This window comes from Nothobranchius furzeri, chromosome 12, assembly GCF_043380555.1.
Source record: "Nothobranchius furzeri strain GRZ-AD chromosome 12, NfurGRZ-RIMD1, whole genome shotgun sequence".
Lineage (NCBI taxonomy): Eukaryota > Metazoa > Chordata > Actinopteri > Cyprinodontiformes > Nothobranchiidae > Nothobranchius > Nothobranchius furzeri.
Window position 1 is genome coordinate 16,433,608 of NC_091752.1, and position 27,730 is coordinate 16,461,337.

At 42.0% G+C, this 27,730-nt stretch overlaps 2 protein-coding genes across 5 annotated transcripts in view; one reads left to right on the forward strand and one right to left on the reverse strand.

Moving 5' to 3' along the window:
* Nucleotides 1-8,936, forward strand: part of kcnk12 (potassium channel, subfamily K, member 12) — a 59,463-nt gene extending 50,527 nt beyond the window's left edge. The window contains exon 2 of the mRNA XM_015975233.3: nt 742-8,936. Coding sequence (XP_015830719.3) covers nt 742-1,634 — 893 coding nt within the window. The 3' untranslated portion in view covers nt 1,635-8,936. The remainder of the gene's footprint in view (nt 1-741) is intronic.
* Nucleotides 8,937-16,434: 7,498 nt separating this feature from the next.
* Nucleotides 16,435-27,563, reverse strand: LOC139061960 (uncharacterized). 4 transcript variants are annotated; one of them, XM_070541923.1, is made up of 3 exons: nt 27,424-27,563; nt 23,808-23,836; nt 16,435-23,673 (listed from the first exon to the last, which is right to left on the reverse strand). In XM_070541923.1, the coding sequence occupies exon 3, from the start codon at nt 23,415-23,417 to the stop codon at nt 22,305-22,307; it is 1,113 nt and encodes a 370-aa protein (XP_070398024.1). In that variant the 5' UTR covers nt 23,418-23,673; nt 23,808-23,836; nt 27,424-27,563; the 3' UTR covers nt 16,435-22,304. The 4 variants fall into 4 exon arrangements, 3 of the variants coding, with proteins under 3 accessions (XP_070398024.1, XP_070398025.1, XP_070398026.1); XM_070541924.1 differs by lacking the exon at nt 27,424-27,563 and having other exon boundaries at nt 16,435-17,368; nt 20,991-21,096; nt 22,485-26,657; XM_070541925.1 differs by lacking the exon at nt 27,424-27,563 and having other exon boundaries at nt 16,435-17,368; nt 22,485-26,657.
* Nucleotides 27,564-27,730: the final 167 nt, after the last annotated feature.

Here is a 27,730-nt window from a genome sequence, read left to right on the forward strand (position 1 = left end):
CAGTTAAAAATCTGAAAGAAAAATCTCCTCCTTACTCATCTTTAAAGCCCCGTTCTCATCTTGAACACTCGAGGTCAATTGAAGCCAAACCCCACAGCTGAGCCTGCTGAAAGCATATTCAGAGGACTTAAATTAACTCATTCATCCACCTCAAAGTGTCTTCCTAATATTTACAGCTGTGCCTAAAACATGCAAACATTTAATAAAATTAAAAACACTAAAACATTAATACCGGTATAAACCAAAGGGTTCAAATGAAGACAACTGGATTCTGGTTTCGTGAAGACATTTCCCTTCTCATTCAAAGGAGCTTTGTCGGTTCTGACTGGAACATGGGAGAGTCGTACTTATAATCTGTGGCTGTCTGTTGTTGATTAACGAGCTGAAACTACTTATGAATACGCATTCCTCCCAACATCCTAGCAGTCTTGATGTCATTATGTCCTATTGTGTTGGAATGGTTGTTTTGATTAGATAAAAGAAATATTCTACCTTAAATGAGCTGTTAACACAGTCGTCAGTGACTGGTGGCTGGTTGAAGCATTTTCCAGGCAGGTTGTTTGTAGACAGTGTTTAATTACATACTTTGTATCACTTAGCACTGAGTAGAAAAATCTTTATTTAGAATGACTGTTTATATTCGATGTTGCTTAACTTCTGATGAGGAAACTACAGACATCTTTATATTTTCTGGGTTTTGTTCTTTTTGAACTCTGAGATCTCTTCTTTTGTTCTTTGCAGGTTTTGGAATGACAACACCCGTGACGATTGCAGGCAAGGTGTTCCTGATCTTTTACGGTCTTCTGGGCTGCGCTGCTACCATCCTCTTCTTTAACCTCTTCCTGGAGCGCATCATCACACTTCTGGCCGTGGTGATGAAGGCCGTGAGGGAGCGGCGAATCAGGAACAGCGGTCTGCTACCTCCAGGTATCCGCCACGACTTCTCGGCCTACTCCCTCCCCGGATGGAAGCCGTCCGTGTACCATGTGATGCTGATCCTCGGCCTTTCGGCCATCACCATTTCCTGCTGCGCGTCAGCCATGTACAGCCCTGTGGAGGGTTGGGCTTACTTGGACTCGCTCTACTTCTGCTTCGTCACCTTCAGCACCATTGGCTTTGGAGACTTCGTCAGCAGCCAGGGCGCTGCTTACGAATACCAAAGCCTCTACAGGGTGGTGAATTTTTTCTTCATTCTAATGGGTGTGTGCTGCATCTACTCACTCTTCAACGTCATTTCTATCGTCATTAAGCAGGTGCTCAACTGGATCCTGGAGAAAATGAGCTGCTTATTTTGCCAGCGTTGCCATAAGGCCAATGCCTTCCTTGGCAGACGTAATGCCATACGCCCGGGTTCCAGGGGTCGCCAGGGTCGATTAGACCAGCAGCCTGACTCAGACGGGCCTTGTGATAGCGACACTGAGGGACGGAGGCTGTCTGGGGAAATGATCTCTATGAAAGACTTAGCGGCTTCTAGCAAGGTGTCACTGGCCATCATGCAGAAGCAGCTGTCAGAGTCGGCCAACGGATACCCCAGGACAGTCTGCGGTAGCTCGCGCCATAACGGTTTCTCTGGGGGGGTCGGGGCACTGGGGATCATGAACAACAGGCTGGCAGAGACGAGTAACTCCAGGTAGAGGGGTTCAGAGATGCAGAAATCAAGACTAAAGCTCTTGTCACAGCTTTTTGAAAAGGGGCTGTTATGCATGAAAATGTATTTTTATTAGCTCCCACAGCATGGTGACCACACATTATTTTATTATCCTCAAGGTCTCAAACCACGCAGAGCGTTGTGGTTTACTAGGATGTCAGTGTTGGATGCTGATGACATCACTTATTTGTTTAGGATATCAAATGTTTTACAACTAGGAGCCAAGAGAATTACACAACAGTTTCTACTGTCCTGGGATTTCTGCCAGTTTGGTTTGAATGTAAATACTGAATGCTGATACAAAGCAACTATAACCTGCTGAATGATATAGCACATACTGATCTATGCATTCTACGTCTCATGCATTCACACCATCTCTCTACCTTCTTTTGATTCTGCAAACCCTCATTTTTCGTATTCCATCCTTGGGCGACTGATTTCTGCTCCAGATCCGATTTGCGAGAAGTAGACGCTGAGCTCGGCCGTGATGTAGCTGATTTAAGAGCGGTTGTAGTCCGGGGTGGTTTCTCAGTGCAACTATAACAGCCCACAAAGAGTCATTTCCTCTCGCTCAGGGTGGAGGAAAGAGCAAAGATGATGAATGAAAATCTATTTCTTGTGAGAGAGAAGCTGGCCTTATCAGCTAAGCCCATGTTTCAGCAGCCTGAGACGTTGACTTGAAGGGTAAACGGTCTCTCTCTCTCTCCTCTGTTTCTAAACTTGGAGTGGTCTATGAGGAGAAGGAACACGTGTTGCATTTTAATGACACACTGAATGCAGACGAAAGCAGAATGTTCCCAAAATGCAAATAATGAGAATTTGATTTGTGTTGAAGGGCCGATGCACCAAACGATAAATCATGCAGGAATGAAGTTTTGTCAGATTAATACTTCTGATTGTGTCTGAAATGCTCCGGCCAGTTTCAAGCCAGGTCTGTTACTCATGTTTTGTTTTGTAGACCAGAGAAAAGAGTGTTTTCATGAAAATCTAGAGGAGGTGGGCTCACCGAGGTCAAACAGTGAAAGGTTAGTTTCACTTTCACTCTGTTTAACATCCAACCTCAACATAATTAAGAGGGTGAATGTGTGGTTGGGGTGGGGGGGGGGAATTCACTCACTCTCTCATCTTCCTGCATTTCGAATAGAAGCCAAACATTTGTGCAGCTGAGCTTATCCCATTTACACCTTTTTTTCAGTAGCAGGGTCAGACTGAGATGCCGAAGATAAAATGATTCCGTTACTTGCTCTGATTTGTTTTTCCCAAGCTTACTTTTGATTTCCGAGTGAAAAGGCGCAGTGGCAGGGTTAACTATTTCTCCAAAAGCGTTGGAGATTTACTGCAGAGAGATGTTTGGTACCTGAAAGCAGCTACACAGCGGAGCGGGGTAGTTAAGCCGTCTTTGTGACAGTGATGAAAGAGGCAAACTAGTGAGGAGAGCTGATGACAACAGCAGAGGGAAGTTGCGGTGACATTAATCGACCTCTTTCAGATCCAAAGTTCCTGCACATTGCAAAATATCGGCCAAGAGTTCAGCCACCACAGCCATCCATCTTCAGCTTCTAAGCCCACCCTCCTCTCATTCTCTGTCATTTCTGCATTTACTTTACATGCACTGCAGCAAATTCCTCCTGCTTCCTTCTCCTCGCAGATCTCTGCTCTGTCTCCTCGCCCTTACACTGTGAATAACAGACATGTCATTAATATATATATTAATGTAAGAAACGGAATGTCTTTAAGGGACTTTTTACACTTAGGAGTTAAACCTGGAGCTATTTTTGGCTGGTTTTAGTGCATAGATCGGAAATCGTTTAGTTGAGTCTGACTAAGACGAATAGTGAAGATGACTCAGGTAGTTAAATCTTCAGGCCTGTCTTTGTTTTTTGTTTTTGTTTTTTCTGCATGCCATTATGGTAAAGCCATGGCTGTAAATACAACAGAGTACTCTTTAAAATCTATTTTTCTACATATAGCTTTCAAATATCTACACATAGATGGCTGAAGAAGTTACACAGTAGGCTGTAAAACGTAGAAGATGCTCGGAAACAAGCATGCGTATGACGTAAACAAAGCTAGATAATACTACTCATTACCTAGTCACGTTTTATGTCGGAAACACGGTTATCATCAAACTCTCTACCGAGAATCAGCCGGAGATTTTCCCCAACACATCTGTTCATTCCTTCAGCTGTTTCTAGTGGAGCATACTGCAGCAGAATCAGGAAGACTCACGCTTCTCTCACATACTGGAATGAAAATAAAATGAGCATGCTTTACCAAATGATATTCTGAATTCAAAAAGAGTGTCCCTGCTGTAAATGGTCTCCAAGAGTTGAACGGAGGTGGATTGCCGCCACTTCACTTTAGAATAATCAATCCTGGACAGGGTTTGGTGTGAATCCTCACTTTTTTCACTTAGACAGGTGGAGGTTTCAGGAGTTTTATGTAAAGCTATAAAACCAGCTGCTCTGTATCCTTAACCTTACTTTCCACGAGCATTTGCATACATTTGTGCATTCAAGCTACACAAAAATAACTGAGAAGTAAAAATGAAAGAGTTTTACGGATCTTATTTGCTTCATTAAATAAGTATGTACCGGTAATTTAGACATTGAATTGTTATTTTAAGTAATAAAAAATGTGTGTCTTGCTTAAATAAGCAATTGTCTTACAGAACTCACTCTATCATGTGCAGTTTTAATTTTTAAAGATCATTGTGTGTGTCATATTGCAGCAGGGGTCTGCAACCTGTCGCCCAGGAGCCACACGTGGCTTCTTTAGAAAGAAAGAAAAAAAACATGTCCTAGTTATCTGCATGGAAGGGGTGAGACCTAAAATTTGCAACCAAAGGTTTTCCACTTTTGGAGTTGAAGAATTTCTGGAAGGGGAATAAGGTGACAGAAAATACAATGGCTGTCCTTTCAGGCGTTGTGGTGACATTTAAATTGGCCCTTTAGGGACTTTGCTAAGACGTCAGTACATCGTAACGTTTCAGCATAGAGTGACTTATCAGCGCCAAAAGGCATCCACGGACAATAACAGCATTGCAAGTATTATTCTGTCAAAGTGCGCCATAATTTAATCCATCCAGGGGACGGGGAGAGCAGCTGTGTGACGGGGAAAGCTGCGTTCAATGACAAGTTTCATCATTTTTTACAGCGCTCTGTAGGAAACCACAAACGGAGTAAATCACAGTGCGGTGGGGGGATCCCGCCACATTTTTTTGCATTGGGAGGTTTGAAACTAAAATTTTAAAGAGACTATGTGTAGTTTTTACCATTAATCTCTGGAGATATCCATCAAAATGTTGTTGAAAATGAAGTAAATGAAGCCCAGTTGTTGAAAAATATTGGCAGCTTTGTAACAGAAATTAAAAATCTGGTCTAAAATACAAAGGAGTGGGTCTAAGTCTCTGGGCGACGCCATATTAGACGCCATGTTTCCTTATACGGGAGTCCGTGAGGACCAAATGCATTTACTGATTTGTAGGAAGTGGTTACAAAACCTTCGCCATTCATAAACGTTGTTTTACACATTTGCCTCTTCACTCGTTGTCAGTGATGAAAGAGAGTCTGGAGTGTTTGTCATTTTGCTGGAGGTTGTGCTCTCAGGGATTTTTGACCCTAATGGCCATCCGTTGGGAAGGTCTTAATCGAACACAACAATACTGCTTGCTTGCAATGATTTTGGTAAGTACTGCCCCCTATTGCTAGAGAAAATACACATAGTCACTTTAAGGCAGTGTAAACGCTACTTTTTATTTTTCTTCTTTCCATTCTGCTTCACCAGCTCCTACTGAGTCACAACCAATTAGCACAAGCTAACAAGTACCGCCCATTGACCCTACCGGGTTCAGGTACTGGATTGGTTCTTGAAAGGTCACGTAAAATGGTTATTTCGGACTGCCCCAGTGAAATGGAGACATGCAAATACCACAAAGGGCTGGTAAAATTTCTCAGAAATTCCAGTAGTGGACACGGGTCTCGTGCCGGGATTGCACTTGGTTGTCTAGTTATTTACAGTACTTCAACCCCAGATTTCTTCTGTTTTTCCTTTTTTAGTCACTCAGAAGTATCAGATGAAAAATACAGTTTTCAAATGACAAACATCACACATAGAAGCAAATTTGGAAAACAAATTAGCTTAAAACATTTTTTAATGTCTATTGACAACCTTTTAACATAGTATAGCCATAAATATATTGCAAAAAAAATCAATAAAGTGGTTCTCTTGCATGGGCTGCACAGTGGCCAGTGCTGTTGCTTTGCAGCAGAGCACTTGCCCAGAGATCACTGGAGATAGGGGCAAGTGGGTAGAGACAATAGATGGATGGATAGGTTCTCTTACATTTGTCTAAAAACCTCCGCCAGTGCCCCATTTTGGACCGAAAGAAACTATTGTACCATCTGATTGTCGGTCTCGCCGAACCGCTACACTCCCACACTGGGTCCTCCATTCATTATGCACTTGTGTATTTAGCAGCAGAACACCACTGGTGTGAGAGGTTCGCAGCTCAATAATGTCAGAGAAGGAGAAACAGTGTTGACACTGTTGAAGAAGATGGAAAAACGTTATTTTTCTACATAAAGGACTTAAGTACCTCTACCTGTTCTTGACTCAAAGAAAAGCCCAAGTCTAAAGTTGATGCCAAAGCCGTTCCAAACGAGCCGTCTCCATCTTAGTTGTTCCACAGCTGCATCATTTCACCCATCAAACCAAAAGAGTTCTGCGACTGGCCCACCAAGAGTGTTGGAAATGGCAAGACACAAGACTGCTTGGGTCTGCTGAGGCACCAATGGAGCGTGGCTAGACACACCTGTGAGGAAAAGGATTTGATTTTTTTTTTTTTTGACTGTGTATGGATAACTGCCGTGTTGACTGACATCCGAATGGGGAGCCTAAGTCACGCCCATCTACTTACGGACCATGGGTCCCCAGAAGAATGAAAAGATGAATGCAAGTCAGTGAGGCTAAAAATGCTATTTTCTAATTCCGCTTGTTTTGTGCCATGGATTTCACATATGATGTCCGTGAATTTTATAGACACATTTTGATACCAAAAATGTGTTTATTTTCGAACAGGGGGAAATGCTATTTTAGGTTTTGTGTGAAAATAACTCCAGCACTACAAATGCGCTTCACGAAAGTGGCGTCATTGAACCAGACATGGAGAAAACTGAGGGAAAAGGGCTGTAAGTTCAGCAAACTTCCCACAGAAGGAAAGAACCACCATAAATCTGGTCATCTGGTAAGTAGCAGCTACTTTGGGGAGAGGAGATTATGTGATGACGTCACATATGCAACGTGCCAGTTTCTGGTGTGTAGTCATGCTAATTACGAACTATTACAAGCTGATAAATCTCAAAGTACGTGACTGGCGTGGTTGAAACACTCATCATTACTTTTCATTTAAATTGCAGTACAACATATGTGCGATCCAGGGCGTAAGGCAAAGCGGATTAGAAAATAGCACTTTTAGCCCCGTTGACTTGTATTCAATTTTTTGTTCTTCCGGAGACCCAAGAGCCGACCGGAAAGGGAGGAGACTTAGGCTCCCTATATGTCACCCCGTTTGTGGTCCAATAGCATGTGGAGACAGTTTGAAAGACAGAGGTAGATTCCACCCCAACTTCACCATGTGGGTCGTGGACAGACTAAATATTCACATATATAGGATGGATTGCCAAGCTAGCATACCTCTAACACACCTCTAGCATAGCATACCTCTAAAAACAACATTGTACCAACAGTTTAGGAGATTCAGAACTAGTTGCTATAATTGAAGGAACCAGCAGAAAATCCTGAAGGACAGCGTCTGACCTTTCACTTTAAACAGGACATTCATGCTGGAAATCCCTCCAATGAGGTTGAAATCAAACAGTTCTGTTGAGAAGAGGAGGACGAATCCCTCCATAGCAACACGAGAGACTGATTGTCAATTATCACAAACGCTTGATCATAGGGTGCTACACCATGTTATTAGGTTTAAGGGCCTTTTTTTCACAGAGCCAGATTGGATTGGAAAACTTCTTGAACCTAACAAGTAGCATGTTCATATGAAAACGATATTTTACAATAACAAAGGTTATTTTTATCTGACATTTTAATTTGTTTGACAAAGTAGCAAAAACAGAAGAAATCTCTAATAGGGCAAATACTTTTTCATAGGACTATACACATATATGAACGCATACAGTTAGGTAGAAAAAATTATAATCTCACAATGAAATATAAACTACAGTTGACATAGTCAGAGTAATGAATATTCTGGGTCCTAAGGAGATTGTGTGGGGCAATACAATTCATATATCGCAGGAAATATGATTAAAATGACTTTTAATAGGAACGGTTGCAGACCTCTTTATTAACAAATTCTTTTGCACTTTGCAAAGTTGATCTCCATTGATTGCAATGGTTTTTACAGCCTCTTCTTTAAGAGGAAACAGGTGGTTTTAGAAGTGTATGTACTTGTTTAGGTGTACTGCGTTGATTCATGTCATCATCAAGCCCGACCATGGACCAGAAAGGTACAAAATTCAAACTTGTGGAATGTCTTTGTGAGCGAAGCAGACTCACACCACAGAAGTGCCAGGTGCAGTCACGTTTTCAGGGTTGATTTAAGCTCAAACTGTTGAAATGACCTCATACAGCGTTTATTTTGCTGTAAACACTGTATTCACATTGCTCTGTGGGCAACAGCTCTTCATTAAAATGTCACGCTGACTCGGCAAGCCCAATAATAAAACAATATGTCGTAAAAATAAAAAAGTGAAGCTTTTGTTAGCGTGTAATTTGTGGATGTGGTTGATGGTGCCGTGGCACAGTTATTTTTTAGCATATTTCTCCATAATCACAGTGGGATCCATACCACTTAGCTCGCTGTGTTTTTCTGCAAAGAAAGAACATTTCTCCATATTTTTTGACTGTTAAAGCGGCTTGTTGAATGATCAAACTGTATTTGAGTTCATTTGGCTAAAACATGCAGAAAATTTGTGATATTTGCCAAACTATGAAGTATTTTTTTACTTTTTTTGGCTGATCAAAACTTTAAAAAGAGTTTTTGTTTGAATTTTAAGGCTGCATCGTGTATCATTTCTGTTGACCTGTTTACATAATCCCACATCTCTGTGTGTCTCATGTTGCTTGCATCTTGTTGTAAAATCCAGTTAATGTATGCAAATGAATTCAGTTTGCAAGTTGCACATTTACACAAATGATTGTACTTTTACATTTATGTAATGAAAGGTTTATGAGACAAGAAGGCGCTCCATTAAACAGTAATAATTACTGACTTTGCTTTGATTTGTTCTGATTGTCTGATGGTGTGTTCTCATCAAGTGTTTGTGAGGGAAAGAAATCACATTTTTAATCTCAAGTTTGAGACATTTAACAGATTTTCAGAGGAGCTCAAAGGAATAAGTGTGTTTCAGTGAGTTGAAGAGTTCTCAAAAAATCCCAAGTGATAATAAGTCTGATTTAGCATAAGAGAATCTAGTCAAACAGGCAGCAGTGAAAATTCCAGGAAGTTACCGAGTTCTGCTGAGAACAGACTCGTAAGTGGTTTAAAACACCAGACGTATCATTAAATTACTTTATCTTTTGTTTGCATTAAATAGAACTAAACCTGCATGGAGACTGTCAGTTTTTTTCTCCTTTCAAAACAAAGGAAAGAGGCACAAAACTGCTGTTTACCATCAGTGAACGGGGCTGCTGTGTCTCCTGTGAGCTAGCAGCTCCGACAATTGTAATTTGACAACGGCTCTGTGGTCACGTGGGTCTGAGGCGGCGGTCACGTGGGTCTGATGCTCATTAATTATTCAGAATTTTAGGCTTTCAATACACTTAAACAGAAGAGTGAGAAAAAAAATTCACCCCCCTCAGAGTTGTTATGAGTGTAAACTAGATAATTTAGACGAAAAACATGTTTTGGTACCAGGCTGTTAACATGTTTATTTCTGCTGTGAAATCGGCATTTTTAACATGGGAGTCAATGAGGATTTGCTCGCTTCTGGCACCAGCCCCCAGCGGATAAGGGTGGAACTGCAATTTCTCTTACTTCCGGGTTGGGACCATTATTAGAGCCGCATTGTGGGGGCTTGGTTTAGTTACATCCACTCACGGTAAATGCTTAATTCATTAGTCATGTTTTAAATTGTTTGTAAAATAAGTTCTTACTTTTATAAACCTGACTCTTTCTTGAAGTAACACGAAGCATGGTTGATCACTGAAAAAGCAAAGAACCCAGATCTTCTGAATTAAATCCTAGAATCTTCTGAATAATTACAATAAAGACCTTGCAGGTTAATGTTTTATATTTGTATAGAATATTACATCTTCGTGGTCATAGCAGATAAAATCATCAATTTGCCTCCGCTACATTTGTGATTAGATAAAACATCAATGTTGCAAGGCAAAGGGAGTCAGAGGTAGAGTCACGTTGCTGTTAGCCTCTTCTCCTGAAACAGGAGCGCAAGAGCTTTTTTCCCACAGAAATCTGCTCACAAGGCATTTATTTATACTAGAGACCACTGCAAATGCAACTTGGTCTTCAAATGGGACAGTTTTATAACTTCAAGCACAAACTATTTTCTGCACTCAAAGCTGGTGATCTATCTACGAGCATGAGATTTTGTTTATCAATCAAGCAAACAAATGTTGATTTGCATCCAAGTTTGGTGGAAAAAAGTGTAAACGCTAAAACTTTTTTTTTTTTTTTTTTTTACTAATTTAGACACTCAAGCAGTGCAACAAGAATGCAATTATTTCACAAGCCTGGCCAGAAAATGAAAAAAATACTTCAAAACCGTTTTAATTGGTCTTCAAAATTAAATATATTTCATTATTCTTCAATGAACTGCACTTCTGAACAGAAAATCAAAACATAGGTTTATTTAGCCTTTCACTAAAAGCTCTTTATTTCATTGTATTCATGAATTCAAATATAACAGCAGGTTAACAGTTGTTCTCTATGTGTACTTCTGAATTAATTTCCTCGAGCCATGTTGCGGCAGAACACACACAGCTCGCTAAAAGGACCATGAAACAGCCAGGCTCTACAGTAATGGGTAGATCAGCATGTTAGGCATAAAGGGGGAACCTGTAATTGCATTCATTATTGAGATGAGTCTGATCCTGACAAATTGTGCTGGAATAAGCAGCATACATTATCTCACTTGCACAGAGCTTAAGGGAGAGTCCGTGCAGAGAAAATGTGCCATAAAGGCGAAGCTCAGCAGAAACCTGGTTTCTCCTACGAGAATGGACAGAAAACAGAGCGGCATTGTTGCTGAAGCAGCTAACACCTGAAACGGCTGCAGTTTTCTGTCTCCTTACGCTCAGCCCTAACTGGCCACTGAAGCTGATGTTTACTGGAATATCTGGTGCGTTACCACAGATGCTTTGGAACATTGCAACATTAAAATAAAATCTCTTTTCTGTTTTCCAGCTTTTCAGGCACACAAACGTGTCTTTTTTTGTGTGTGAACTGGGATTTCTCCACAGGGACTGCAGCTAAACCCCACGCAGCAGCCTGTTTCCTCTGGGCTTCAGCTGGTGTCACTGACTCAAGCCTCGGTTTTTACACTGCGGCACTGAATCCCTGCTGTTTGTCGAGGACTGTCCGTATTCTTTCTCTGCAACTCATCCATACGTCTCCTCCTTTTTTTCTCTTTTCTTGTGCTGTTGTTCAAATACAAACACCTCATTAGAATTTCAGTCTGATATCGTGATGTTTGTGATGCGTCCTGCAGAGGTGAAATGCAATTTGTCTTTGTCTAAATTTGTCGCGAGGGATTTGACTGAAGAGCTTTTGATAGTTGAGTGTTTCTAAAGCCTTGTCAATTTAAATCCCGGATTCAATCATGTCTTGAAAGAGGGAAAGGTGAGAGTAATTGATACGGTCAGGTGACAGAGTCCCTGTGGACATTTAACTCAATTAAAGGCCCCTCGTCTCTGAAAACAGCTTTTTGTTTTATTCAGTATCTAAAAACATGAAACCTGGTCAGTCAGGTGTGTTTTACACTGCATGAAAATATTTCCTGCCAAAATCTTTCATTTAAAACAATTGCTTAAAAAATATGAGAGGAAACAAATTAACGAATTAAAAAAGGATGTGGATATTTCCAATAATTTCACTCTTTATTGCAAATGTTGGGAAGCTGTAAGACAGTGAAAGTTGTTTAACACATCAAAGAAATCATAAGTAGAACATCTGAAATAGCAATTAGGTTAATTAGCAGTGGATTAGCTTCATAAAACATTTATCACTGTGTGTGTGTGTGTGTGTGTGTGTGTGTGTGTGTGTGTGTGTGTGTGTGTGTGTGTGTGTGTGTGTGTTACAGTTAACCTTCCTGCAGCCTAGTCTAAACACACTAAAATATGAAAAATAAACAGGTTTGAAGTTTAAAAGTTTTTAACGTTTAGGATGCATTGTTATAATCTAAAAGAACACGGTGTGTGTTTTTTAAAGGTGTGGAACTCTGAAAAAACATTCAAAAACATTTTTTCACATTTTTTTTCTGATTATAATCGGTCATGCTGAGTTTTTCATGCAAGCTGAACATGAAAATAGTCTCCTACACCTATCTCTAGCAATAGCTTCTGATAGAAAATAGACAGTAAGACTCTGGGATTAGTAAATCCTGATCTACGTCATGCTGTCACTTAACATTCATGGACTCACCCATCTTGACTCACGACGGGGAAGGCTGTTGTTGGTTTAGCATCCAGGAAACAGCAGAGAATGTGTCAGCTAGCAGAAGCTAAGCATTAGCATTGGCAACTTCACCACACAGCAGAACTCCTCCAAGTTTGCGTTACGTGTGGAGATAAAACATCAATGTTGCAAGTCGGTGGTGGTCATATTGCTATTATCCAAACTGAGGCAAGATGTCCAAATACGAAGAAATAAGACTCTGAAACCTGCCGTCTGAATTTCGGCTGTGATACGGCTCTACCCTAAGCCACCCACTGAACAAAAATAAAAATGAAACACTTTTGTTTTTGCTCCCATTTTTTATGAGCTGAACTCAAACATCTGAAAATTTGTCTACATGCACAAAACACCCATGACTCTCAAAAATTGTTCTGAAATCTGTCTACATGTGTTTGTGAGCATTTTTTTCCCAAGATAATCCATCCCACCTCACAGGTGTGTTATATCAAGAGGCTGATTAGACAGCATGACTAATGTACTGGCTTAGACTGCCCACAATAAAAGGCCACCCTCAAATGTGCAGTTTGATCAAAGAGCACAATGCCACAGATGTTGCAACCTTTGAGAGCATGCAATTGGCAGGCTGACTGCAGAAATGCCTACTAGAGCTGTTGCCCATGAAATGAACTGACTGGTTTTCTGTGGGCTGGTGCTGCCCCCAGTGTATTTATTTAAAAAAAATATTTAAATACAGTATATTATAATACTATTGGTGAAATATAATATTTTAGTTGTTTCATTTATTTATAAATCTGTATGAAATCATTTGATTTGAATAATTTCCACAATCACTGCAGTGAAAGACTTAATTTCCTCAGTTTTCTTTCAGTATCCTTTCAGTTTCCTTAAGTGTTTATTCATGAGCATCTTTCACCACATTAAGCATCTTTTTCAATCCAGAGCCGTCCACGGCCCCCCCAGTTCCATCAATCTAATCAGGAAGCACATTTGAAAAGGGTGTTAAAATACCCTGCTGGGTTCTAATGGTGTCTGGGGGGACTGTGAGTGTATCCGAATTAAAGGTGGTGTGTGTGAAAAATCAAGAACCACAGTGGGAGATTGAACATTTGTATGTTGGAGAGCTGAGCAGTCTGAACGATGTGCCAATTACTTTCTAACATCTGCTGTTCCAATTACCGCTGGATGAGATGGGGAAGGGTTAACAGATAAGAGAAACTCACCATCCAGCTAATGAAGTTTGTTATGATCTCTTCCTCTGATTAGAAAAGAAAGATGTATAGGCGCGTTGAAATTACTCATTGTCTCCTAGTTTACATGTAACAACTCACTGGGGTTTAGAGGAGATAGACAAACCGATGCTAAGCTAACAAGAGCAAGGCTTACGGGTTTAAACACCTCAGGGATTCAGAGCTTTTAAAAATATCTTTTTATCTTCTGGAGACTTTACTGTCTTACATCTTCATTTCAAGCTCCACCTAATACCAACAAAAAAAAGCAAATTTCTTCTTCTTCTTGTGTTTTTATTGATGGTTGGCGAACTGAAAATGCTAACTGCTAACCTTTATATTAGCTACAAGCACAGTAAACTGCTGTTGCCATAAAGCAGGCAGAGACCTCCCTCTAGTGTTCCTACCTGAACGACAAAAGTGGATTAGTGCAGTTTCTGGTCAGCACACTGAGCGTAAAGCTACGTTTACACTACAGGTAAAAGCGAATCAAATCCGGTCTAAACTGCAGTCAAAGATATTTACCTGACTGCATTCTGATTGCTAATGAATCGCACTCTGTGGAAGCTGCCTCTGGCAGATTCAACCTACACCAATCAGAGGCTCCCACTAGTAAGTAGGGCTAGGGCTGGGAGGGTGGGCACGGACTGCTACGCCTCCGTGAGCTTACCGTGAGATATGGGAGGTGTGGCGTGAGAGCGTGTGAAGAGGTTCAAAAATGCGTGTGTCTCACGCTCAATGCGTGACAGGTGGCAACCCTCTAGGCATGATAGTGACATAACTTCAGGCAGCCAATCAGTCCATAGGTGGGTGTGCTGAGCCGACTCAGCACAAAACAAATCCCAGGGAGGCAGGGCTGAAAAAAGCAGTCTGCTTGGCACAAACAACTCACGGACAATCCATCCATCCATCCATCCATCCATCCATTTTCATCCGCTTATCCGGAGTGGGGTAGCAGGGGCAGTAGCCTTAAGGTTGGTTTATGCTTGACGCGTCCGCGAGGTCCGCACGGCTCCGCGTGGAAAAGTTGCGTCATTTTGCGTCAATTTAACAACCACGCCCCTCCACCGCGTCTCCGCACGACTCAAGATTTCCGCAACGCCCACCTCGGAAAATTTCTAACCACGCGGACGGACGGACGCGGAAAAACATGGCGGACCGGCAAGAACTAGTATGGCAGAGGTTCGTAAATACAGACATTTGTATGCTTCAGCTCTCAGAGATCACCGTGATCAACATGTAGTTAATAATTCTTAGAGAGAAATAGCTCGCACTGTCGGAAAAGACGAGGACGCTGTTAAAAATGCTGAAATGCCATGTTGTAAACAGTAATTTCTACTTCTACTATGGTGTCGTGTTGGATACATGCTGTGGAGCTCCATGCTGCCCCGTTCAGTTTGGGAGAATATTGGCTCACCGCAGAGACGAGTCGCACAAACCATAAACGCCTTCACATTTTCCCAGAGGTGCCCATACCTCCATACGCGAGCCGCATCACCGCGCGGAAAGTGAACGCGTCAAGCATAAACCAAGCTTAAGTCAAGAGGCCCAGACTTCCCCCTCCCCAGCCACTTGGGCCAGCTCCTTCGGGGGAATCCCAAGGCGTTTCCTGGCCAGGTGAGAGGCATAGTCCCTCCAAAGTGTCCTGGGTCTACCTTTAGGTCTCCTCAATTCAATTCAAAAATACTTTATTAATCCCAGAGGGAAATTGATTACTGTAGTAGCTCAGAATAATAATAATAATCAAGTCATCAAAGAGTTGTTGTATATTACAATGGCTGTTGGCAGGAAGGATCTCCAGTAGCGGTCAGTGTTGCAGCCAAACTGAAGAAGCCTCTGACTGAAGACACTCTTCCGTTGTCGGACAGTCTTGTGAAGAGAATGCTCAGGGTTGTCCATCATTTTCTTGATTCTCTGGAGAATCCTTCTTCGCATCATCTCCTCCAGCGGTTCCGAAACTGCCGAAACTCTGGCTGAGTCCTTGAAAGGGCTTGGAGTTCCTCCATCTTGTTGGCCAGTGATCTCACATTGCCCATTATGATCGATGGAAGAGATGGTTTGAATTTTTTCATTCTCTGTCTCCGTTTTGCTCCCACTCTGCATCCACGCTTCTTGCGTTTTAGCTCATTTGGGATTTGTGGCTTCAGTTGAGGTATTATTTCAGCCTTTCCGATGTTAATCAGCTGCTCCCGATTGTAAACCAGTCTCACCAGTGAGGCGTCCAGGAGGCATCCTGACCAGATGCTCGAGCCACCTCAACTGGCTCCTTTCGATGTGGAGGAGCAGCGAATCTACTCCGAGCCCCTCCCCGATGACCGAGCCTCAAATATGAAGCAATAACAGTAAATCTAGTTGTTAAAGCATTACATTATTGTCTAATGTTAATACAACTACAATAATATGTCTTACTATTACTTTTACCATGGTTGGAGCTTCAGTTATTTTAATCCTTTTGTAATAAAAACTTTGGCTTTTAACATCAGGCTCACAACTTATGCTCCCCCTTCCTTCTACCACAGAATAGCCAGAGGGGTTGTAACAACACTAAATTCCTCCCCCATGTCGGTCTCGGTAGAAGTGTAGTTGACCTCAACGTGCTGCCTAATGAACAGTTTAGATATTCCTGCTTGAGTCAACCCCGTGGACTGCTTTAGGACAGAATAACATTTGAATAATTGGACAGCACTTTCTGATGAACATGATTTTTAGAGAAAGAAATGTCCATTATGTTTGACTGAACTGTGTTTAGTCTGGTAGGGCTGAAAGTGATCTGCCAGCTACAGACTCATAAAATTGATCCATCACGCCGCTTTTCATCAGCAGGTCTGTGCACCTGTCAGCTTTAGAGCCTAATCACCAGTGCCCTATAAAAGTAGGAAAAACAAAGACAAATGCATCTTTTATTGAAAGTAAGTACACTGCACTCTAAAACCTGATTTATTTTTTCATTTATTCATCCATTCACAAGACAAAGACACAATTCCATCACTTTCCCTCAAGCAGTTAAATTTTGATTCTAAAATTGGAGGTGGTTGAAACGCTTTTGAATTGCAAATCAGTGCACAGCGTGCACATCTTTGGCGCAACTCAAGCACAGCAGAAATTCTAGACGTTGACACACTTTACTATAACAGACATTGTTCATGGTCTACGTTTGCATTACTCTGGTTAGCGAGCCTGAAACAGACCAAATAAATCAGAATAAATAGAAAACGTTAACTAAATGGTTTGAATTATACGAAACAGTGAAGTGGAACATCTGTCGTCATTTTTCTCCTATCTCACCTTACGCACAAATGGAAAGAAGCCTCTGCAGCTGCTTTTAAATCTGCTGACTGCACTATCACTCTGCTATCAGTGGCTGTCCTCACTTCAGCTCCCCCAGAGGCAGCTGAATCATTATGTGACTGCAACTTACACATTTATGGTATTTCAATGAGGTGCAGCAAGAGAGCGAGAGAGAAGGAAACCTGCTGTGGGGCGACTGCAGAGTGCCAAGGACCATTAGTTATTTGCATTAGAGCCTCTAATTAGTCCCCATGTTTTACTATGAAGATGTAACGAATGTCTGTGATCAAGAAGTCTGTCTCATGTTGGTGTGATGTAGGAGAGAACCTGTGGTTTTAAGACTAAATAGATAAAAAGAAGGGGGAAGGGTTGAGTTTTCTTTCATGTTGGGTCTTCTACTTAAAACCTCAGCAGCGCTTCAGGAATTCTTCTTCTCATGGGCCTGTTGTGCATCCTTCATTATCCTTGAGGAACCCTACTGAGTGTGCTCTTTAACTGCAGTCATCCAGGAATGGATAGAGGAGAAGAAAACCCCTGGAAGACACAAAAAATAGGTGGACAAATCAATTTAAAGGTAGGACAGACGTTTGTTGAAAAAGCTGTTCAAGACAGCTTTGTTTTAAGGGGGAAAAAATTCAAAGGTCCAAACCTCTTCCTTCAGCCCAACCCCCCCACCCCCCCAAAAGTCACAGAATCTAATGGCCACAGAAAATGGTATAACACCAGACACAATAGATTCTGTCAAACTACCATAACATAACGTTATCTCACCTGTTCGATCTGTTGTTGGCACCTTTTCTGCTATTTATCCTAATATAACGCACCTATTGTAATGGTATAACAATTTAGTATGCTAGCTTATATAACGCAGTGTTTTTATGGTGAAAAATGATGCAGTCGTTGGCTTTCTTGGTTTATTCTTACCTTCAAAAGTTCTGCCAACAATCTGGGAAACACAGTGAACAAGTGGAAAATATTTTGCGAACCCACTTCGATCCACCTAAGATTTGCTTTTCCCTCTTGGATGGCTCCCCATACAAATTAACACACACACATTTGTTGCCTAGGCATCAAACTGACAAACAGCTCTGCCAGCCAACAAGACTGGCTGCATTCACAGATGACAACTCCGTCACCCAAATTTTTGCCAAAAAGACAAGAACCAGACACTAAACAGAGCATGTGCAGAAACTCATTAAAGTAAACAAAAGCCCCGTCAGGGAATGTGTGACAGTCCACAGTGCTGTCAAATGGCATGGCATTGGGGACCCCAATGGCTTGCCTTGTCTGTCAGCATGCGGCACCAAGAAGGTGTGATTCGTGCCAGCAGAGGTGGGTGTCAGAGGGCAGTTGGATGGATTATGATCCAACCATTAAGAATGGGACATTAAACAGGATTTTACATTTCAGAGACAATTAAAATTATTAAATTTTTTTGACAAAACATTAAATTTATTGGTTTCCATGTGAAGAGAATTTCAGGCAATGACTGAAAATGCTCCAGAAAAGAGATCCCACTCCAACTTTAATGCAAACCTGTACAAGAACAAACTGTGCAAATATTCCAAGTGACTCCCAGGATTTCAACGGTTTCAGATGCTGTATACCATGGAATCTAAATATACTGCTTTTCTTCAATGATGAAAGGCAGAGCAGGACATCCTAGATTTGTAAAACACAACTTTTCCCAAAATTCTGTCATCTGACTTCGGAAATCACCCAGAAAAATGATTATTTCCCAACAAAATATTCCCTTGTCAGGACTGCCCAACGTAACTTTTCTATTCAGGCGCCCCGAGAGACAGCAGATGATAACGATGGAGGAAAGCACCACCAGCGTGTCCTCATCCAGGCGCACTATGACTTGCACACCTTCCCCTTAACTGCATGCGATGGAAATAATGAAACCGACTTTCCCCGGATCACATAGAATTTGTAGTCCAGATTACTTCCTGAGGTTTTGGGAGGGAATGCTGCTTCATTTTTTCACTTTCTATGTGGAGCCAGCAGATACTTTTAATTTGCATCTTAAGAAGAAGTGAACAACACCGTTTTTCAGCATGATGCATAATTTAAGGAAGATGACATCTTTTTTGTTGGTTTTTTGTTTGTTTGTTTGTTTGTTTGTTTTTCTTTGGGAGGGGTTGCAAGAAGCTGCTTATGACCACATGATTCTGGGCGGAAAGAGGCTGTAAAACGTTAAAGTTATCCAATGCAGCATTTTCACGCTTACCCGTTTTATTTCATAAAACACCCGACAGCCCAGATGAAATGACTGCAGCCTGGAAAATGAATACTTTATGAGTCTGGAGTGTTTTGTGGTCTGTGAGGGTGAGAGTTAAGGAGGCACTTGATGTTATAAAACACAATTTAAACCACAGTCAGTCATCACTGCTTCCATCTGATACATCGACCCTGTTTAGTGTCCCCTCAGGTGCTACGAGTCCTGATAAAGAAAAATATATTTATTCTTATTTGTGCTCTTTTGCTTCTCATTGGACCTAAAAAAAAAGTCATATGTTTGAGAGAACATGCTAATTTCAGCCTGATGTTTGCATTAAAACTGTGTTAATAACCTCTTCAATCAGAGTGTCGCTAAATAAGAAACTCATAGAAAAATGACCATTTATGCTCAGTGTTTAATTTGGCCAACACCTCTTCTCGTAATGATGCAATGGAAATTCTGTTATTGAAAAACGTTCTATTTTGGCTTCAGGAGATATTTTTCCCCCTCATAATCAGTTAGTCAACAGCTGTCTGCTGCTTTGCTTAAGTTTATATAAAGAAAGAAATGAGAAATTTCCTTATTTTTTCCATTTTCAACATAATGTGCTCCATCCATCCTGCTAAAAGTCACTCTGATAAATGTGGCTTGTGTGAAATAAATGATGAACGCTACACAGCATTACCTGACGCTGTTAAAAAACCACCTTGTGGACACCAGCGGTCCCTGTTTGCTTATTTGCGTCGTAAATTTAGTCCTGCTCGATTGAAACACTACTGCTTTGTAAGCTTCCATCTTAATTTGATGCTTTTTATCACCCACACACCATACGCCAAAAAGTCCGACGTGGGTGGATGTTTGGTTGCTTTGAATATGCAGGGCCATCTTTGTTTTCTGGAATTCATTACTGTGTGTATGAGCTGTTAGGTAGTTCAGAGCTATTCTTATATTAGACTTAAACTGAGACAAAACCCTGATTCATTTTAAGCTCTACATACAATGTTAATGAGAATATTGAAACTGTTTAGTTGCTATTCTTTAAAATAAGATTGGTCACGCTGAGTTTCACACGCATACTGAACATGAAAATGGTTTTCTACCTCTATTTTGGGGAAACGGGAAAATGCTCGGGTCAGAAAAACCAGACAGATCTACGTCATGCTGTACGTTTGCAGCAAAGGACTCAACATCTTGGGTCATGACTGGGGAAGGCTGTTGTTGATTTAACGTCCAGGAGAGACTGGAGTGCGTCTCGGCTAGTAGAAGCTAACCGTTAGCATCAACAATGTCACAACATGGCAAAAATTCTTCAGGCTTGTGTTATTTGTGAAGGTAAAACATTAATGTTGCAGAACGGAGACAGTGGAAGAGTCACACTGGTGTAAGCCAATCAGAGTCTAAATGTCCACATTTTACGAATAATAATGAGCAAGACTCCATGTCCTGCCGTTTTATGTCCCCCACTCTGGCTAACTTCTACTTCCTGAAACAGAAAATGGCTCACAAGGCATTCATTTTAAACCAAAACAAATGCATTTGTTGCACACGTGAATAAATAGTCAGTGTGTTTTGTTGCAGGTTTTATTCCATTTTGGCTGTTAACACAGACGAGAGTGCAATGAGCAGCGTCTTCTCCAACAGTCAAACAGCACTGAATAACTAATTAACACTTAACATAAACATTCACATCCTTAGCTTGACCTTAATAAAAAAAAATAAGTCAGTTACAGCTCACTCCTTTCAAGCACACAACATTTATAGCAGCATCAATAAGTCCTAGCACAAAAGTTAGCTTAGCTGTTAGCTTACTCACGCTAACTAACATTTTACAAAACAAACATACGGGGATAGACGGCCAACATTCCCCTCATTAACCCGGACTTCTAACCAATCTCCTTCATTGCTGTTATTGTGTTATTTGTGCATTTTTACCTGTTAACACAGACGAGGGCGCAATGAGCAGCGTTTTCTCCCAACAGTCAAGCACAAACAGCACTGAATCATCGGGGTCATCTCCATTCACCCACAATTGAAAATGCTAGTGAATGAGAACCATAAGTATTGTTGAAAAATTAAACACAAATATCCTGCAAATCCAGAGATCATCTATAAAAACTGAGTGTGGAGTTAGAATTACAGGGCCTTGTATTCAGGATTTATCTGCTGTTTTATACAAGAGATTCTGCTGCACTCTGCTGGTGATGAGTTATCTTTACAGATTAGAGAACTACAACATTAACCTGCAATGTCGAAGGAACACGAGTGTTATGTTTGAATAGTTTCTTCCTGATTTTTGCACCCATTTACCCCAATGATGTCGCAGCAGGGGCGAGCCGATGGAACGGCTGCACCCATAAGTGAACATCTGATGATGGAAACCACCATACTGCACAATTTGTGTGAGTTCAATACTCATTGTTAGATGTACTTTCATCCAGGAAGAAACCATTTCAATCAAGACAAAAATGTTCAAAAATTTTCCTTTCAAAAAACTTTGCACTGATTTGATGGAAATTCTGGGAGAACAAACTGTTAAAAAGAAAGAAATGACTGGATGTCCTCATGTTGAGTTTTCTAACCTGTAACTGGTCTAAAGCATGTAACAAAATTATCTGATCAAATATTGTTTCAGTCATCTGAGTGTTTAATGTATATATTGAAATTTAAAGACTTAATTAATTTAACAAACCAACTTACAAATAAGAAAGAAATTATTTTTAAATAAAAATCTTTTTCTTCCTAATTGGCATCTAATGATGATTTTAAAGGAAGAATATTGAATGAACTACATTAAAACACATGTGTCAGAACAAATTATAGGATGGCTTTGTAAGGAGAAACTGGTTTAGCTCAGCCCTATTGTAGCGTTGTGGTTTTATGCTCTTTTATGAAAGAGGAACCATGCTACGTATTAATTCGGAATATTAATTTTTAATAAATCAATAACTAAATTTTATATTGTTAAGAAGACTCAAAGGTTGTTTTCATCGATAAACTGACGATAATATCTGTGTGTCTGTGTTTCAGTTCAATGAGGAAACCAGTTTGACAATTAAAAGTTTTAATTCTTCAAATTAAACTAATGATTTTGAAAAAAAATTCAAAGGATATCACATTTGTTAAAAATTCATCCCACAAACGAGAGAATTTGTAACGGTCCACCAGTTAGTGGAAAAGAATCCGGTCAGAATAGAGTTGGTCAGAATAGTGTTGTTCAGCAAGCGTTTTGAATCTGGTATTGCGGACTCACAGAGACACGAGTGTGGACGTATCTGTGGGAGCAGGCTCAGAAGCGATTTGGTTATCAAACTGTTTGTATCTTGTGTTACGAACCCACAGGGAAACTTGTTTGAATTTACCTGAGGGTTCCGTTTGGAACTGGAGCGAAGCTGATGGTTTAGCTGTTAGATCAGAACCTGATTTTACCTGCTCAAAGTTGGGTTGCAGCTTTACGGAGGCGACTTTGTTGTGATCAGAAATAGTAGTGAACTGGAAATGCGAAAATGATGCTCGCAAAGCAGGAGGAGGCTCCCCACCCCCCTTTTGTTTCTCAAACTTATGCCGTATCTGTGAGACAGGAGAAGCATAACAAAGAACAGTTCTTAAGCTCTTAAAAGCCCTATTACCAAGAAGATGCACAGCGTCACCTGGAACGTGCTGAAAGAGTAGGTGTTCAGATGTCCAAAGACCTGGAGGTGTTGGACTTTGAGGTTCTGAAAAGGAATGATCAAAGGATGGTTGTGTCACAGGTGTCAAAGCAAACCTAGCCATGTTTAGAATCAGATACAGACATGACACTATCGAAAGGAACATGTTCTGCCCTGAAAACTGAAGCCAAGAATACTTTATTCCCAAGAATGATGGAGGTTCCCACACAGAATCAGAAAAACCCGGTTTAACCAGAGTATTTACAGACTGACTAGAACTCCGCCCTGTAGAAGGTGCAGCACCTAACTCCGGGTCGGAGGTCAATGTTGTCAGCTGAATTGGTTGAAGGTCAGTGTCGATTCCTGCAATGATCCGCCCGCTCGGAGGAGGCGTTCCCCCGAACCGGTTGAAGTCCGCAACGGAAAACTCAGTGCCACTCGGCACCCCCCCTTTGTCAGGCGGGGCCCCGAGCAGGGCATCACTGCACCCACCTACACCTCCCGGGCCGGGTGGCCTCCCCGAGCCCGTGAGAGAGGTGTGCGCAGCAACCACTGAGGCTTCCTCAACATCGGCACTGACCACTGGACTGCTGGAAACCGCAGGTTTTCCTGCGCCGTCGTGGTCACCTGAAAGAGAAATCACAGGAAAGAGAGCACAGAGGCCAGAGACAAAGTCACACCCCTGTGAAAGGAGAAAAGAATTGGCCACCATATTAGAGCAGAGGTCACCTGAAAAGTGACAAGGTCATTCACATAAAGGTCAAGATGTCCGGGCACAAACCCTGCAAATGGGAAGGTGGCTCCGTCCGGAGACCACAAGTGTTTCACGGCGGCTGACGTTTCCATCACGCCCCGATAAACAAGCCGGTTTGTGCATGAGGCGGACTGACGAGTAAAGCAGACCCCTGACTGAAGCGGTGGATCACAGCCTGAAGACTTCACACCCATGCTGGAGAGATGGTCAGCCTCTAACATGGATGACAGAGAAGAAGCATCAGGAACCAAAGGGTTAAGCACAACCTGTTTGTCAGAGAGGTTAACCATAGGCTCAAGAGATTTATTCATCTTAAAAGTAGCAGAGAAAGTGTTGTTTATTTCAAACCTTGATATCGATGGTGGGTTTTTGACCCCCTGGAAGAAATAAAGGCAAAGAAAAAGCGTTATGACTGTAAACAGCATGTTGCTTGAATTCACGTCATGAAGTGCAAACCAGAACCACCTCCGACCCAGAGCAGCTGGCACCGAACCGCTGCCACTAGTCCCCACCGTGCCCGACCAGCGGCACCCGACTAATGTGGGCCCGTTCGGGCGGGCGGCGGGACCAGCGCGGCCCGGCCGGTAACCAGTCTCCTGCGTCTTGGCATGTTCTGGAAGCAGAACGTCAGAGAACCTTACACCAGGTGTAACAGTACAAGAAAGATTTTGTCGTGTCTCGTCCATCTCTCATTAAAACAGAGCAACTCGCGTTTTTACCTCCTGAGTCGACGTATGAGCCCGGTACGGATCCTTAATTCATCTCACAATCAAGGACCGCCCATTGCATAACTTAACTTTATGACACAGGGTAAAACAAGGAGCTGTTGATAGAGAAAGGAATGTACACAACTTCACAAGATGGAAGAAAAAGGCATGGATCCGAGCAACGGAGGCTGTGAAAGCCGACCCGTACAGCGGTCCAAAATAAAAATTAAAAAAAAACCTACGCTGCCGTGTTGGTATCAGACGGACAAACGTAGCAAAATGTAGATTCTACACACCGTAGTGATTTACAAGAATCACCGCCAATGTGGGTTTCGGGAGGACACAGACTGACTGTGTCAGAAATGGTTTGACAATTTAATGGGACGCGTTCCCTTTTTGTCTAACTGTGGCTCGCTAGCTTAGCTCTCCGGCTAGGTCTAGCTCTTGTCTGTAGCGACCAGACTTAAATTTGCCCGATTAACCAGCAGGCATCTCGCTCCGCGGCTAAAACGGACTTTAAAGCAGCAGGACCGAGCGCAATTTGTGGCAGCGGCAGCGCTTGTGGCACTTGCAGTGGCAGCTCTGATACTTCCGGGTGGTGCCACGGCTTTTAGTGGCACCCGCGGCTTTTAGTGGCACTAGCCACGCCCCCTACCACTGCTGCCATTACACTTCCGGGTGGTGCCACGACTTTTAGGAGTAAGGTCTAGCTGCGGACATTGCCCAGGAAAAACGTTTTTCCTGGGCAATGTCCGCAGCTAGGTATTATTGGATTATTGACTTTTAGTGGCACTAGCCACGACCCCCTACCACTGCTGCTCTTGACTTTTAGTGGCACTAGCCACGCCCCCTACCACGGCTTTTAGTGGCACTAGCCACGCCCCCTACCACTGCTGCCATTACACTTCCGACTTTTAGTGGCACTAGCCACGCCCCCTACCACGACTTTTAGTGGCACTAGCCACGCCTCCTACCACTGCTGCCACGGTACCTGCGGCTGTAGGGACCTCAGTAATTGCAGCACTTATTGCATCATCGGCCTCATCATGCCAACGTTTTTATTTTTTACTTTATTAACAAAATCAAAACAAACAAGGCTGTCACCGAAAATATTTGAAATATTTCAAGCGGTTTACAAATGCGTTTCCCAGTCACTTCATGCATATACAGTGTAATGCAATCAGAAGCGTTAATGCATTTATTTTTTCCATCATTTTTGTTGCTCCCCCAGACGAATCCGTGACAGATCTAGTGGAAGATCCACAGACACTTCCGGGTGGAAGACCGGCGGTGGGTCACCGGCCTCCGGTACAGAGTCAGGAAAAGCAGGGGAGCACCAGAGCCAGATGGAGAGCGCCAGAGCAGTTCTCAATTTCTGAAATAATTTATGACAACTGCTACCAATGTGGATTGTGGAATAAAAAGAGATAAACGGTTAGTTTTCTCAATATTGTCATTGCAATCGGGGCAGATACCGCCATCTGCCGGCTTAAAATGGTTATTGCAGTACATTTTAAACTTTTTTTAAACTATTTCAATCTTCGTTTTCACATACATTCAGTTTACAATGTAACCTACATTCAACGTACTGAAGAATAAAGCAAATAAAAATGACCTCAGTTGAGGAAAATAAAAATTACATTTAGAATTTGCAACAATTACCACATGACACTACACCATAAAATAAATCATGATGCAAAATAATAATAAATTAAAAATGAAATATCATCAACAAACAAAAAATGTTCAGAGGTTAATATTTCAGCATTATATTTCAAACATGTATGATTAATTGGACTGTAATTTAAAGAACAAGAAACTCAGACATTGTTTCGTACTACTCATAAATCCATATGCACAATACAAAACTTTATTGTTGTGAAACCACAATATCTATTAACAATAAACTACATCCCCAAATCCGTTGTAGTGACAAAACAGCCTTTTCACTCCCAAGTTGTTTAAAATGTACTGCAATACCATTTTAAGCCGGCAGATGGCGGTATCTGTCCCGATTGCAATGACAATATTGAGAAAACTAACAGTTTATCTCTTTTTATTCCACAATCCACATTGGTAGCAGTTGTCATAAATTATTTCAGAAATTGAGAACTGCTCTGGCGCTCTCCATCTGGCTCTGGTGCTCCCCTGCTTTTCCTGACTCTGTACCGGAGGCCGGTGACCCACCGCCGGTCTTCCACCCGGAAGTGTCTGTGGATCTTCCACTAGATCTGTCACGGATTCGTCTGGGGGAGCAACAAAAATGATGGAAAAAATAAATGCATTAACGCTTCTGATTGCATTACACTGTATATGCATGAAGTGACTGGGAAACGCATTTGTAAACCGCTTGAAATATTTCAAATATTTTCGGTGACAGCCTTGTTGTTTTGATTTTGTTAATAAAGTAAAAAATAAAAACGTTGGCATGATGAGGCCGATGATGCAATAAGTGCTGCAATTACTGAGGTCACTACTACAGCCGCAGGTACCATGGCAGCAGTGGTAGGAGGCGTGGCTAGTGCCACTAAAAAGTCGTGGTAGGGGGCGTGGCTAGTGCCACTAAAAGTCGGAAGTGTAATGGCAGCAGTGGTAGGGGGCGTGGCTAGTGCCACTAACAGGCAAGAGCAGCAGTGGTAGGGGCGTGGCTAGTGCCACTAAAAGTCGTGGCACCACCCGGAAGTGTAATGGCAGCAGTGGTAGGGGGCGTGGCTAGTGCCACTAAAAGTCGTGGCACCACCGGGAAGTGTAATGGCAGCAGTGGTAGGGGGCGTGGCTAGTGCCACTAAAAGCCGCGGGTGCCACTAAAAGCCGTGGCACCACCCGGAAGTATCAGAGCTGCCACTGCAAGTGCCACTCGTGCTGCCGCTGCCACAAATCGCTCCTGCTGTCTCTCCTTTAAAGCGTACGCAATCTGGATGCAGTAACGCGCTACGGTAATAACCCGACTTACAGCGTTTACCTAGCAAGTTAGCTACGGTAGGTGCCAACGAGCATTCCGGTTAGATTCGGCTTCGAACAGTCGCCTATGTAATGGAAATATCTTCCACAACAGCTCGCCCACAGTGTCAACACACTGAGACGAAGGGTGTCCGAGAATTCGGAGAATTTAGTCTTAATTTTAGGATTGAGGATAAGCTGCTCACGGTAGCTCACCCAGCAAGTTTCAGAGCGGAAATGTAGCTTTCCGACCTGAAGAGATTAGAGGCGCGGCTTCGCGTCAAAATGGGCAGAAGTTAGTCAAAAGCACAACTCACACGTTCGCTCCGAAGGCGAAGATGGGATAAATCAAAGTACTGTCTGTAATTTGCAGACAATTTGAGATCGGAGATCTTCCACCGTCAAGTTTCCACCAGGACGTCTCCCGGAAGAGTGACTCCAGCGGAATAATTTCCGGGTTTTTTTTTTTTTTTTCAAAATAAGACATCAAAGTGAAACACAGAGCTTTTAGATGTTTGGAATCAGATATATCGCAGATATAGAAGTCTGGATACGCTCGCCATATTGTAAGGAGAAACTGGTTTAGCTCAGCCCTATTGTAGCGTTGTGGTTTTATGCTCTTTT